The 16135-nt window shown below is 38.5% G+C and overlaps 1 protein-coding gene across 1 annotated transcript in view; it reads left to right on the plus strand.

Moving 5' to 3' along the window:
- Window positions 1–16135, plus strand: part of LOC126945545 (amine oxidase [flavin-containing] A-like) — an 85552-nt gene that overhangs the window by 35621 nt on the left and 33796 nt on the right. The window contains exons 4-5 of the mRNA XM_050775579.1: window positions 14333–14437; window positions 15175–15266. Coding sequence (XP_050631536.1) covers window positions 14333–14437; window positions 15175–15266 — 197 coding nt within the window. The remainder of the gene's footprint in view (window positions 1–14332; window positions 14438–15174; window positions 15267–16135) is intronic.

Below are 16135 nucleotides of genomic sequence, written 5' to 3' on the forward strand. Positions count from 1 at the left end.
TGGTTAATAAATTGTATACTAAAAGTAACTCTACTTATTTTAAAATATCTTTTTTTTTTTTTGAGACGGAGTCTCGCTCTGTCGCCCAGGCTGGAGTGCAGTGGCCGAATCTCAGCTCACTGCAAGCTCCGCTTCCCGGGTTTACGCCATTCTCCTGCCTCAGCCTCCCAAGTAGCTGGGACTACAGGCGCCCGCCACCTCGCCCGGCTAGTTTTTTCTTTTTGTATATTTTTAGTAGAGATGGGGTTTCACCGGGTTAGCCAGGATGGTCTCCATCTCCTGACTTCGTGATCCACCCGTCTCGGCCTCCCAAAGTGCTGGGATTACAGGCTTGAGCCACCGCGCCCGGCCTAAAATATCTTAACTCTCACTGTTTTTCTCTACTTCTAGAGGAAAAGTGGGTGTTTCCCCAATGTGATAGTGTATTGGGTTAATAATGCAAATTGTCTTTGTGACACTTTCTGCATTGCTTTGTGACAACTTCAGCTTTCATAATCTAATATAGTCAATATTCGTTTCTGTAAATAACACTGAAATGAAGAGGAGGATTGCCATTGTCTACATAAACCAATCAATAATCTTTGTGGCCCAGATTGCTTCAGCTCTTAAATTTTCCCAATGCGAAACTTTGAAGAATGTTTAAATTGTTTAAACACTGTCGACAGTCTGTAACACATCTAGTGTCAGCTTATTCTAGGAAGCTTTTTACTATTCACCAAGGAACTACTCTTTACCTTTGTTAGATTGTGTTTACAGTGCAAGTTTTGACAAGACAGTGTGCAGTTCCAAGCCTGAGCCTCTCAGATGAATACTGAGGATACACCTTAGTACTGAGGATACACCTTAGTGGTGTTTCCTCTACCTGATCCCTTCTCTTTCTGAGACTATGCCTATCTACACATTCATAGAGGATTCACATTGATATGCTAAATTCACTCATTGCTTAATATTTATATTTATGTATTTGAGAGAAATATGTATTTACAGAGGAAAATCTACTCTGTACCAGATATTGTTCCAGGCTGCAGATAGAGTGGTGAACAAATGATCAAAATTTCTGCTGTCATGGTCCTTCTAATCTAAAGAGAGAAGACAAGTAAATAAGAACAGTAAATAAATATTAGCTAACATTTTTGCCTGTATCCTTCATGGATCTTGTGAATAGAATCCCTCTTCTAATTCTGGTTTAGTAGATCCTGATTCTTATATAATAGGTTCCTGACTGGTTTCTACAGTGAGCAGCTTTTATGAATTTTGTGAGTTTGACATGGTTTTATTGGGGAGATTATATCTGATCTGTGAAATTAATATAAACTAATCTTATCGTTGTGAACCTTAAAGGTAGATTCTTAAATGGCATCAGCTAGATGTTTTTACACTTGATCTTAGCCAAAAAGCCAAGAAGCAATAGCTAGATATGTTTAAAACATTCTATTTATCAGTTGGGCGCAGTGGCTCATGCCTGTAATCCCAGCACTTTGAGAGGCTGAGGCAGGAGGATTGCTTGAGCCCAGGATTTTGAGACTAGCCTGGGCAACATAGTGAGGCCCCCATTGCTACAAAATTTTTTTTTAATATAATTTTGAAAATAAATAAAATAAAACATTCTCTTTATCAGTTCTTCTCTTCTGCATGGCATAGGGGAAGCAGCTGGATCTGAATGCCAAGTGGATTGATTCATTACTTGCATTAGTAAATAAGATGCTCCATCAGCATGAGTGTGTTTCATTGAGTTGTGGAGATGTTTTGTTAAATTTTGCAGTGCTATGTGTTGCAGAAATAATGAAAATGTTGGATTCTACTTTTTTTTTTTCTTTCCGTGAGTTTCCCACACATCATAACGCAGGTAGGGTGAGGGGTATAGAGAGGGAGAACCCAGCCAGAAATGGAGCAAGGCATTTTGCAGAGGCTACGTCAAAGGAGAAATTGACAATTACATGCCTTCTCACGTTCTTCCTGCTTTTCACATCCTCTCTAAATAAAAGTAGAGACTATAAATATATACCACCCATTTGTTTTTAGAGAATGGTGTGATAAAGATTTATTTAAAACACCATAGACTTTGCTGACAGTAACAGCAAGCATTTTTTTTTTCTTTTTTTATTAGTTCTATTCTTCCCACAGCCCTTTACTCCAGGTTTCTATGCCAACGACTGAAATCAAAGGCTTTTCACAATGTGTATGTTCTGGAATACTAAGTAAATTTGTTGTTGCTAAGAGGAAAACTTGGTTTTAGCCAGCAGGCCATACAGAAAGCTGAGTTTGTCTTAATGCTTACCAGATATAACCCCTCACTGCTAATAGAGTTTGACCCATGGCTTATAGTCGAATTTCTTTTGGATAAGGGACATTTCATTTGAAGTTTCTTTTAGCACCTTGTCCATACCAACTCACAGAAGACGTTTCTTTTGTCTTCAAAGAAGGATACATTTTCACTTTCAATCCCTCTCAGAAGGAAACTCAGGAAGCAGAAAGTGTTAAGTCCTTATAGGGACGTTACTTGTTGTATATTTGCCTCCTTTCTTTTAAACACCTGAATTCATCCCTCCTGATTCCATGCTATTAATATTGCCTTCCATCTGTAGTGTACCTATACATGTTTTACCTCACGTGAGCTTCCCAATGGTCCTAGGAATAAACAGCATTATTTTTCCCAACTCAGAGAGCGTAGGAGCCAAAGTGTAGCTTTCCAGCTCTGAGCCCAGTGTTCTGTGGGTTACATCACTTTGTTTTTTATTCCAAAGTTAACTTGTGAACCCTTCTAATAAACTGCCCCAAGATATGACAAAAATCACTTTATCCCAAAAGGCTCTGGAGTTGTAAGATGCCGCTGTGGAAACAGGGACTCCTGTGGATATAGGTGTGGTCGTTCATGGGAGCTGTATGTGACACAGTTCACATTTCGCAGTTCACAGTTCACAGTGGTTGTACATGGGAGCTGTATGTGGCACAGTGGCTTCTTCTCTTCTCTTGCACCCTGAGCTGTAGTCTGAGAGGTCCTCTGGCCTTCAGTGAGCACCTGGCAGCTAAACAGCCCCCGGAGTGTCCCAGTTAGGCTCAGCAGGCTGAAGACCACAGATGGATTCTATTATTTTATTAAAATACTAAGTCTGGAGGTCTAAGGCATGGTTTGAAATTGCTGGCTATATATTCTTTTTGTTAAATGATCCATGTAAACTTATTATTCAAAGTATGGCCCAAGTATTGGCCAGTATTTTATGTTATGCCATTATATCCTGCCTGATTAGGATTTGAAGTGGTTCTTGACAAGTATTACTAATTTGGATAAGTCAGGGTAGAAGATAGAAAAAACAAAACAAACAAACAAACAAACAAAATACCAGTTAGGTAAGGACAAGCAAGCGGTGACAGGCCTGTGCTCATGGTAAGAAATTATGTTTTGATGATAGAAATGAGGTAATATAGGAGGGATTGCTTTCTTATCTCAATTACAATTCTGAGTAGGTTTTAAAAGCAGAGAGGCTAAAAATGTTTACATATTTTCAGTTTGATCTATCCGGTATCCAGTATAAGGATATATGAAGACAGCTGGTAAAAAATTAGTTTTTAGTAACTTTCATTCTTTTTTCCCCCCTCACTTTGAAAAGACTTCATTTGCTGCCTGTGAGTTCCCAGAGAGCTTAATGGCAGAATCCCTCTTAAAGCTCTGCACTGTTTGGACAGCTAGGTCAGCATTAGTCATCTCCTCTCAGAGGCTCCTTCTTCCTATAAACTCTAAGGGTTACATCTCAGATTTGGTTTCAAAAATATAAAGTTCCTACTCAGCGACAACCCAGTATATAGCAAAATAAGTTACTTATTAGATTTTTTCTTCCACTCATTTTGTTTTCTTTAAAAAAAATGGTAAAGTACACTAACATAAAATTTATCATCTTCACCATTTTTAGGTGTGCAGTTAATTCAGTAGCATTAAGTACATCCACATTGTTGTGCCACTGTAACCGCCCATCCATCCAACAGAACCCCTCTCATCTTCCTTCCATTCATTTCTAATAGGGACTAATTCACTACAGGAATTGTTTTCTAACCATTCATTGAGAAGTAACCTAGCATCACCCCCCCAACTGGCAGCATAGAAAGGGAGTTAAGTCAGACACAAAGGATTTCTCTCACTCAGGCTGAGGGACTTTGTGATCACACGTAATCATGTAGGGCCTCAGCATTTGGGTTAATGGCCAAAAGAACTTTGTGAATGGAATTAAACATCATATGAGCAGCTTCCTCAAGAGAAATTGCTCTAGTCTGCATGATAACTGAATTCCTGGAGGTTCTGACCTTTCAGGTTAGAATGTAGTTGTCTCTCGGAGGTTAAAATCTCCTCCTTCCTCCTTGCTTTTTACTTCCTTCCTATTTCTTCTCAGCAACCCCTGTCCTCACCCCAGTGGCATGCACATTACTCCAGCCAAAAGACTCAATCATTGATCTTTAATTTTCAAACTTTTGCAAAGTAGCCTTCTAACAGTTGAAATCTTAAACAGCCTCTAACGTCCAATGAATCCCATATCTAGTCCGTTCTGGGCACTTCCTGAAGAAGGGAAATTCAGTTGTCCCATGATCACATGTTGAGCCAGCTAGAAAACCTTTTCTGTCATTGCCTCATCCTGCCACCTAATAGGATTGATGCTGCCATGTAGCCCTCTGTATCACGTGCAGACTCAAACCTTTTTCATTTCTATGTCAAATTCAGTGAACAGATACCTTTTGAAAACCTACTGGGCCACAGAGTTTTAGTAAGTGGCTGTTACTCCTACTTTAGAGATAAGAGAAAGTTATAATAATGAGAGTGGTTCAAGGTCCTACAGAAGTGAGAAAGAAAGAGGGACAGACATAAAAGCCTAGTTAATTACTAACCTTTGCAAACACAGAGCTTCAAACCGAAAAGAGGCAAATAATGATAATAATGTCAATACCTGATATTTGACAGTCCAGTACTATTTTCATAGCACTTCATTTTAGTTTTTGCTTTGTGTTTGGGTTTTATGCAACCAGAAGAAGAAAATACTTGATGGAATCACAGAAAGCTTGAGTGTTAATTATAGTTCAGTGTAGTGAATGCTTTGATCCTGAAGGCTGTGAAACTGAGTCGTTTTCATTTAGAAGACTTCTCATGTCAGGTTTTTCGAATGAAGAGAATGATTAGTAAACTATTCAATTACCTTTCATTCCCATAGCTCTTCTGTAATTCGTAAGACTCAAATGATACACACTGAACCTCAGGCTGAGATTTAGTTTTATGTATTTGCCAAAGTACACAGTAGCCTAGTTTCCATAGCCATATCTAGCAGATAAATGTCTCTGAAAAAAAAAAAAAAAATCAGGCTTCAGAGACAATGGGAGGAAATCACTGTGGCTCACACTTGCGGACCAGCAGTGGGTGACAAAAGTGGATCCTGGGACACAGACATGGGTGCAGTCACTAATCGACATCATTATTTGAACATCCACCAGTGGAGTAGCCCTGAGTATCTGTGACTTTTCCCAATCTGTAAATTAAAAAAAAAAAAATACTATTCTGATGTTTAAATGCTGGGAAGTTGGTGCTAAGAGCATAATGGCTCTTAGTTCATCCACCCTTTCATTCCATGCCATCACCCTATCTCTGCCATCATGGTTATAAAGCCATCACTGAAGTAACTTCATCCAGTAGTAGGGGGCAAGGCCACATCTTCCCAGACACTGTGATACAAAAGGTGAATGCACTCACTTAACAGCTTAGCTGACAAGAAGCTCTGCTTTGCCCTTGGCCCTCTCTACCTGCTCTGATGTACTTTCTCACTGCACTGTCTTGTTAGGAGGAGGACGGGCTGAGGGCAGAAACTCCGCGTGAAGCCCATGATGCACTTGCAATTTTAGCTAGATGTACAAGCAGTTTCCTTCCTTTCTCCTATTTGATTCGGTGTTGTGGAATTATGTGCCCTTTTGTCCAGAAGGGATACAAATGAAATTGTATTCCCATGTGTAACATTTGGAAAATAAACATTCTGGTTATCACAGCTTCTCTTTCATTGCATATTTTCCTGTGTTATGTCATGCTTCTGCCAGTGCAAGCCAGAATGTGAAGTATGCCTAGGGGAATATTTCTCAAGTTTTTTCTAAGCAACATTAATCTTAAAAATACTTTGCAAAAACAGGGCATTTGGTGGTCAGATAAATTTTGGAAGTGCTCCGTATTCTATCCCTGTCTTTGATAGTCAAGGTGCCTGTTAACAAATTAGGAGTCCTAGGAAGCCTGGCAATAAAAAAGACTATTGAACACAAACCAGGATTTCCCAGACTTACGACCATGGAAACTATTTTCATATAACACCTGTAAAGATCAGAGTAAGAGATGCTAACGCAGGAGGTGTTTTTAGAGATTTAGGTTCACAAATTATCAAAACTACTCAGGAATAAATAGAAAATTGAATAGACCTATAATAAGAAAAGAGATTGAATTAGTAATTTAAAATATCCCACAGAAACAAACCCAGACACAAATGGCTTTACTGGTAAATTTTACCAAAAGTTTAAAGAAGAATTAATACCAATTCTTTATAAATTCTTCTAGAAAAGTACAGGAGGAGGAAAGATTTCTCAGTTCATCCTGTGAGGTCAGTATTATCCTGAATAACAAAACCAAAGACATCACAAGAAAACTACAAACCAATATCCCTATATAGAGTGCAAAAATCTTCAAGAAAATACTAGCAAACTGAATCTAGCAATATATTAAAAGGTTTATACACCATGACTAAGTAGGATTTATTCCAGGAATGCAAGGTTAGTTTAACATACAAAAAATCCAATAATGTAATGCACCACCATATTAATAGGATGAAGGACCAATAGCACATGATCATCTCAACAGACAGAGCAGAAACATTTGACAAAATTTAACGCCCTTTTATGATAAAACCACTAGAAAAACTAAGAATGGAGGAGAACTTCCTCAACCTAATAAAGGGCTTCTACAAAAAACCCACAGCTACCATAATACTCAATGGTAAAAGATTGAAAGCTTTCCTTCTCAAATCAGGAGCAAGACAAAGATATTTACTCTGGCCACTTGTATTTAACATTGTACTAGAGATTTTAGCCAGGGCACTTAGGCAAGAAATCCAAAAAAAAAAAAAAAAAGAAAAGAAGAAAAATTGTATTTGCAGATGACATGATCTTGTATATAGAAAATCCTGATACTGACTAAAACAACTCATGAAACTGTTAAACAAGTTCATCAAGGTTGCAGGATACAAGATCAATCTTTAAAAATAAATTTTATTTCTATACAGTGGCAATGAACAGTCTGAAATGAAATTAAGAAAACAACTTCAGAAAATAACTTCATTGAAAATAGCATCAAAAAACAATAAAATACTTAGGAATAAATTTAACCAAAGAAGTGTAAGACTTACATACCTAAAACTACAAAATATCATTGAAATAAATTAAAGATGTAAATAAATGGAGGCATCCTGTGTTCATGGGCTTAATATTGTTAGGGTGATGATATTTCCCAAATTGAACTATGTTTTTAACACAATCTCTTTCAAAATCCTAGCTGACTGTTTTTGCAGAAATTGGGAGACTGATCCTAGAATGTATATGTAAATGCAAGAGACCCATAATAGCCAAAGCAGTTTTAAAAGAGAAGAACAAATTTGAAGGACCCACACTTCCTGATTTCAAAAATTACTATGAAGCTAGTGTGCTAAAACAATGCATACTTGTATAAAAACAATGTGTACTTGTATAAGGATAAACATATTGGTAAATGGAGTAGAACTGTGATTTCAGAAATAAACCCTTACATTTATGGCCAATTGATTTTTGTCAAGGGTAGCAAGGCAACTCAGTGCAAAAAGTAAAGTAAGTTATTTCAACAAATGGTATTGGACAACTGGATATCCACATGCAAAATAATGAAGTTGGACCTCTTCTCACACTATACACAAACATTAACTCATTTTAGACCTAACTACAAGAGCTAAAACTGTAAAACTCCTAGAAGAAAAAATAATAAATCTCTGTGAGTTAGGCAGTGATTTATTTGATGATACTGAAAGCACAAGCAACAGAAGAAAAAATAGATAAATTGGTCTTCATCAAAAAAAGTTTTTGAAGTGTTGTCATTTGTATACCATCAAGAAACTGAAAAGACAATCCATAAAATGGGAGAAAATATTTGCAAATCATATATCTGACAAAAGGACTTGTATTCAGAATACATAAAGAACTCTAACAACTCAATAATAAAAAGACAACCCAATTCAAAAATGGACAAAGGACTTGAATAGATACTTTGCCAAAAAAAGATATGCAGATGATCAATAAGCATCTGAAAAGATATTAGGGAAATGCAAGTCAAAACCACAATGAGATATCACTTCACACCCAACAGGATGGCTGTAATAAAAAAGGCAGACGTTAGTAGGAGTTGTGCAGGATGGGGCGACATTGGAACCCTCATCCATTGCTGCTAGAAGTGTAAAATGGTGCAGCCACTTTGGAAAATAGTTTGGCAGTTCTTCAAAATGCAGTGTGAGAGAAAGAAGAGTGACTACTAATAATTAAGGGCTTCTTCCTGGGGTGAAGAAGATGTTCTAAAATGAGATGTGGTGATGGTTTCGTGCTCTGTGAATATACCAAAGACCATTGAATTGTACACTATAAATGGATGAATTATAGGATATGTGAATGATATGTTAATAAAGCTGTTAACTAGCCTTTTGTCCTCACAGTGTGATATTTTCATCTTTTTTCACACTTCCCGTTTCTCCTGAGTTAATGGCATCTGTGAAAGAGGAAAATTATTTTTTTAAAAAAACTCTGTCATTATCTTTAATTACAAAAAAGCTGCCAGAAGAACTCATTATTGTTTCTATCTTAACTGTTTTGTTTGTAATTTCTGTATATAACTAGAATCCCTTGGAAAAGAAGACATAAATTTCTTTTAGAACCCTTCACTGTTGGGGCCAGGCACAGTGGCTCATGCCTATAATCCCAGTACTTTGGGAGGCCAAGACAGGAGGATCACTTGAGCCCAGGAGTGCAAGACCAGCCTGAGCAATAAAGTGAGGCCCCATCTCTACAAGAAAAAATAAACAAATAAAAATACAAAAATTAGCCATGCATAGTGGCACACACCTATAGTCCCAGCTTATTTGGGAGGCTGAGGCTGGAAGATCACTTAAATCTGAGAGTTTGAGGCTGCAGTGAGCTGTGATCACAATGCTACACTCCAGCCTGGGTGACAGAGAAAGATCCTGTCTAAAAACATAAATAAAACCCGTCATTGTTGATGATATATCATCATTTATATCTGAGTGTAATGGTTCTCTTTTTCCAGAGATGGGACTGCACAACTCAGGCGCCCATTGCATTGGTAGCTGTACAAGTCTTGAGACAGAGGCTGAGAATATGAAATATCAGGTCCTAAACAAACACATAGGAATGTGCTGCCAGCCCTTGAAATGATGTGAGAGGTTATAGATAATTTGGTATTCGTAAACATGGAGCAGAGGCATGAAAAATGTAAACCATAAGACTATGCAAATATAATAACAAATGTGAGGGTGGATAAGTTCCCCAGGGAAAAGGGAAAGGGGTGGGCAGAAGGAAAGGAAAAGGCTAAGGATCAGACTCTGGGGGATTCAGTGGATCATAGAAGGAGGGGTCTTGGGGTAGTAGGCTGAGACTTGGGACAACTAGCACTATCTGATGGGGTGGTATCAAATTCAGCCAAGTGCTAATGGGATGGATACATCCCTTCATATCTAGCTAAAAGTGGCTCATTGGTGACCATAGAGAAAAGGGCACCCATGGACTTTTGAGGATACAAGTCAGATTTTAGAAAACAGAAGGATGTGAAGGCAATGGGGGCATCATTTGAGTGGGACTGCTAAAAGAATGCAAAGAGGATGACAAATGAAAAGGATAGATGTCTCCATGTAGGTTATGAAGGCTTTTTGTAGATAGCGTGAAGCTATGTATGTTTGAAGAGAGCTTGGATACCTACATTTGGAAAGAGGAAGATAAGGCTTTTGTTAACTATTAATACAACACAAAACTGCCATCCTATTTAATGGATCTCTTCTTGGAGATTTTAAAATTTAAAGCATTGTTATAAACTATAGAAAATAAATCATCAAAAGATTCATCTTACAGGCTTTGTCACAAAACAATGGGACTAGAAGGGTCTCAAGGTATTCATATAAGCTGGACAGGCATATTTCTAAATTAATCTGGAAGATAACTCTTTATCTTGAAGATGATTAAAGAAGGCTATTTGGCAGCTTCCCCAGTGACCTATGATACTCTAATAACGCTCACTTCCTGTTGCTTAACTCAAATATAAAAATACAGAGAGATGAAACTCTCCAATGTGCCAATCAGGAAATGCTATTTTGCTTACTATAAACTTATCTTATAGAACCAACAATAAAGAATTATGTGGGAGCCATAAACTGCTATCTCCTGGCAATAGTCTTCTGTTATTATGAACATTAGTAGATTGAAGATGTAGTTTCTCAAAGGGACTTAAGTGTTTGGGGGCACGGTTCCAGGGACATTGCGTTCTGTTTGACATAAACAGTTTCTGCTGTATCAAAGACACTGCCCTTTAGAGATTAATGGCCACTTTGGAAAACTAGTAAGCTTTCAGAGTGTAGGTACAAAATGAACTTGACCATTACACTCGATTTTTTTTTCCTTTTATTTTTAAAGAGCAGTAATCATTTGGAAGTATTCCCAGAGCCCCTGCTTCACCCTCTTAGGTCACGAAGGCATTCCTTACTGAGAAGTGGCTTAATATTGAGAAACTGCTGACACCTTGGTGAGAAAACTATAGAATCACATTCTGGAGACTGAGAGGGTCCACACTGTCAGGCAGTTCTCACTCAGCCAAGAGATATCCTCCAGGCACCCGTACTGCACTACTTTAGAGATTCTCACATGCAAAAGTGTTCCCCACATAAGTGCATTTATTTTTAGCAGGTTTGGGTTTTCTGTGAAATGAGAACAGAGAGGCCAGAAACTGATAGGGGTGAAACTAATTGATGAAATCCTTTATCAACAGCAAAGAAGTTTATGTTATGGGCCTTTATGGTCTTGGGTTTTTTTTTTTTTTTTTTTTTTGAGACAGAGTCTTGCACTGTCACCTAGGCTGGAATGCAGTGGCATGATATCAGCTCACTGCAGCCTCTGCCTCCAGGGTTCAAGCAATTCTCCTGCCTCAGCCTCCCGAGTAGCTGAGATTAGAGGTGTCCACCACCACACCCGGCTGATTTTCTTTCTTTTTTTTTTTTGTATTTTTAGTAGAGATGAGTTTTTTTTGTTTGTTTGTTTGTTTGTTTGACATGGAGTCGTGCTCTGTTGCTCAGGCTGGAGTGCAGTGGCATGATCTCGGCTCACTGCAACCTCTGCCTCCCGGGTTCAAGTGATTCTCCTGCCCCAGCCTCCCAAGTAGTTGGGGTTACAGGCACCCGTCACCACACCTGGCTAATTTTCGTATTTTTTTTTTAAGTAGAGACAGGGTTTTGCCATGTTGGTCAGGCTGGTCTCGAACTCCTGACCTCAGGTGATCTGCCTGTCTCGGTCTCTCAAAGTGCTGGGATTACAGGTGTAAGCCACCACCTCTTCTTGTAAAATATTCCGTGGTTCCCATTTCTAAAATGATTGCCAGGCCAGATTTTCCTCTTTCCTTGAACTCTTTTCTTCTCCTGCCACCTCTGTTTATCAAGGCTCAGATCAAGGGGTCTTTGGACCTTGTGTGAAATCATACTCAAGTTGGCATCTTTCTGTGAAGAACTTCATTAGGAATGTGGGACACATTTTGTTGAGTTATATTTATAATACTTTTCTTTATGTTCCCAGAGTATTGAGAATATTTATTTATTTATTTGTTTGTTTTTAAGACAGAGTCTTGGTCTGTCGCCCAGGCTGGAGTGCAGTGGCGCAATCTTGGCTCACTGCAACCTCCGCCTCCTGGGTTCAAGCAGTTCTCCTGCCGCAGCCTCCCGGGCAATATTCATGTTTTTTAATAACATTTTTTCCCAAAGCAAAGATCAGTTTTGCATTAGACTATTCCTTGACTATACATGCATTTTACAGAGGAAAATGTAGATTTTTCCAGATTTCAGTTAAGGGAGGAATTATAACAAGGACCAGCTGCTCTGAGGCTGCCCCTGAGCTATTACTTACCCTCAGTCCCTCTCTTCTCCATAGCTATTTTTGTTTTCTATGTAAAATACCTTTGCCCATTTCTCTCAGGATATGTATTAGCATTTTCCAAAGTTGTTTATGTTCCCTCAGTGGTTGTCTTCCACCCCTGAAGCGTCTTAAGTCTCCATTTTTACTCCTTAGAAACAGAAAATGTACACGTGGAAGATTTCTAAGTTTCACATTTCAAAGTTCTCTTTCTTTTGGGAAAGAGAAAGTTGAGAAGTTTAAAAATGCCTTTAGAACAAACCTATCTCCACATTCCATCAACTGTACAGGAGGCAGGAAAGTATATTTTATGAGCAAAGGCTTTGGGAGCAGGAAATTTCCATTCTATGATATACTAGCTACTGCTGCTGGGCTTTAGTTTCCTTATTTATAAAATGGAAATATCAATAGTTCTTGCCTTCACAGGATTGGAGTGAGCATTGCGTGAGATAATGCATATAAAGGGCTTTAGCCAGTGTCAGGCATGGAGAAGGATCTCAATAAATGTTAGTGATGATGATAAAGGATTTGGAGTTTCAAAAAGTTGTATTGCAGTGTTACAACGTAACATTTTCAGATAAGAAACGAGATCACATATTCTGCCAAGGTTATTTGAATTTGCTATGTGGAAGGGAAAATTACTTCCCTGTCACTTAATGGCCGCCATATATTCTTACTCAGGAAGTATGCATACACGTGCTTGTGATGTCTTGTGTCCTTGCCCTGATGGTCAGGAGTTTTGTTTTAGCCCTTTAAAAAATCCAATACAGCTCTCAATATTCTGCAGTGCATGCAGTAGACTTTCTCCAAGTAAATTATTTAATTAAAAAATCAAATTATCATGCAAATTATGCTGGTAGAAAAGATGTGGCCTTATGAATATTTACAAGACATTTATTTTTAAAGTAAAAGAAATTAAATGAGCAAATAAGGCCGTATAAACTACCTATTTCTGGTCTATTTCCTAGGGACTCACCTCACCCTTGCTTTTCTTAGCACTTTGGCTGTTACACAATGAAATGAAGTTAATGGTTTCTAATAATGAAGGAGCCATCTTCATGTTAGAGGTCTTGGTACCAAGCAATAGAAACCAATTCAGGCTAACAAGAGGGAATGTACTGAAAGGAAATGAGAAGACCTACAGAACTGATGTGAGGCTGGAAGACCACACTTGAGAATGAGCAAAAAGCATGAGAGCTCTGGCAAGTTAGGGGCAGGAACCGTAGCCATGGTCTTTGTAGCAGGAAGCATCTGCTCAGCACTTGGCCATGGGGAAAGAAAACCCACAGTCTACTCTCTTCTCTACGTGGGTGACCCACTCCATGGCCAGAGTCCTCTGAGAGGGTGTGACTGGCCAAACTCAGATAACAGGCTCACAGCCAGGCTATACCAGCAGCTTGGGTGTAGAGATTTTTTAAAAAAATCTAACTTATAATTTTCTGTAATGGGAGCTGGTAGCTGGGACCATCCTTCCTACACAGCTATACAGAAAAGAAGAGAGGCAATTTCCCAGAAAGAAACCAGGATACCACCAGGAAAGGGGAATGGATGCTTGGCAGCCCACAGTGGCAAGTGCCTGATATTCCACACTGCTTATAATCTGATTCTTTAATCAGGCATAGCGTGTAGTCTAGCCGGTCTTTATTAAGGCTTTGTAGACCTTAAACAACAGTATGAGATATTCCGCTTTGCTATTCTTGTCCTATATGTGGTCTAAAGACGGTCCTCCACGTCATCATCCTGCTCTCGTCTCAGTGGGAACAGCTTTCTCAAGAGATTAGATGGGAATTCAGGATTTGAGAATATTGTAGCACCAGCATTAGATACTAGGATGTGCTACCTTTATTTAGGTATAATTTCCAAATAAATAGAAATAAATGTAAAGCTATTATTTACTGTAAATTAAAACCAGCCAACACAGCAGCATGGAGATTCTGCACATTTTATTAAATTGGGGCCTGTACAGGTATAATGTATTCAGTTCCCGTCAAAGGGAATGTTTCTGACACAGTAGAGGGTCTGGTTACTTTGAAAGTCTTAGGTTGGTTGCTTTTTTGTTGTTTTAGAATACCATTCAAATTTAAGGTATTACTCTTTTTGATTGATTCTGTTTGCTTTTATGTTCTAGGGGAAAACATATCCATTTCGGGGCGCCTTTCCACCAGTATGGAATCCCATTGCATATTTGGATTACAACAATCTGTGGCGGACAATAGATAACATGGGGAAGGAGGTAAAATGTGTGTTCAGTTTGCACATGACCCATTACTGAAATAACAATGGCAACCGTTTAATATCCTTCCATGGTGCAGGGAACATTGCTCCGGACACCAATGCATATCATTTCCAATGTACCCAAACTGCAAAGTTGGCTGTATTTCCACTTGACAAATGGGAAAAATGAGTGCCCAGAGATTATGTAATTTACTCAAGACCTCATAGCAGGGAACCAGCATACCAACCCACTCTCTTATACAAATGCCTGTGTGCCTTCAACTCTATGCTACTGAACATTTATATGACATTTTTGCCAAGTATCTCTACTTACAGTTGTCTGTCTGTCTGTAATGCCATTTTAGATAGTAAAGGAGGGAAGGACTTGCCACCCCAAAGTTTTTTAACTTAGTCTTAGGCTCTGTAATATCAATCTCTCAAACTTGAATTTGGGACATAAAGTAGGTATTAGCTTTCAATAATAATGATGATATTGTCATCATTATAATAATTACATATAAATTTGTGCATAGACATATATAATATTGTCACTATTATTATTGTTTTAGCAATGGCATTAGGACATAGAATCCAAGGAACTCTACCGCACTCCCTGTCTCTATATAGAATTCCATGCCAATCATACATTTCAACACAGAGACCAAGAGACCCATTTTCAGAGGTTTTCATGAGGCCCTTCCTGCGAAGAGGTGGCAGTTACCATCAAACCTGAGTGGGGACTTCCTTTCTCTACAGATTCCAGCTGATGCACCCTGGGAGGCTCAAAATGCTGCTGAATGGGACAAAATGACCATGAAAGAGCTCATTGACAAAATCTGCTGGACAAAGTAAGTAGACTTTACCATTCAAAATTTACTTTTTATCTTCCCTTCTTGTCTTTTATATCTTGCCTTGAACTGCAGTGCTTTTCTTAACAACTTACAGAAAAAAAGTTAAGAGGAAACCTAGTAATCTTTCAGTCAGTAGCAATGTTGAGGGCACCTCAAAGTAGGTTAGAACAGAAAATGAATCTAAAAATTAACAAAAGTAGGTGAATGAAGTAGAATTTCTTTTAATGAAAGCGTTGTGTGATCTGCAATAAAATCAATAATTGTGTTTTCATATCCTGGAAAGGTTGCCTACAAAAGCAATTTGAAAAGATATTTTTAAAAAATGTGATGCATTTACACCATGGAATACTATACAGCCATAAAAAAGGATGAAATCATGTCCTTTTCAGGGACATGGATGAAGCTGGAAGCCATCATTCTCAGAAAACTAACACAGGAACAGAAAACCAAACACCACATGTTCTTACTCATAAGTGTGGGAACTGAACATTAAGAAGACATGGATGCGGGGAGGGGAACAACACACACTGAAGCCTGTCAGGGGGTGGGAGGAGGGAGAGCATCAGGATAAATAGCTAATGCATGTGGGTCTTAATACCTAGGTGATGGGTTGACAGGTGCAGCAAACCACCATGGCACACGTTTACCTATCTAATAAACCTGCACATGTACCCCGGAACTTAAAATAAAATAAAATGATAATCCCATATAGATGTAGAATACTAGGAAATGAGAGGAAAGCTAGTCTGTAATAATAAAAATGTTTTCAATTAGACCATGTATTATTAGTTTATGTGGGGCCTACTATGTGAAGGCACTATACCAGGCACTGAGGAATGGGGGCAAACTTCTTAGGAATAGCCCCT

This window comes from Macaca thibetana, chromosome X, assembly GCF_024542745.1.
Source record: "Macaca thibetana thibetana isolate TM-01 chromosome X, ASM2454274v1, whole genome shotgun sequence".
NCBI classification, from domain to species: Eukaryota; Metazoa; Chordata; class Mammalia; order Primates; family Cercopithecidae; genus Macaca; species Macaca thibetana.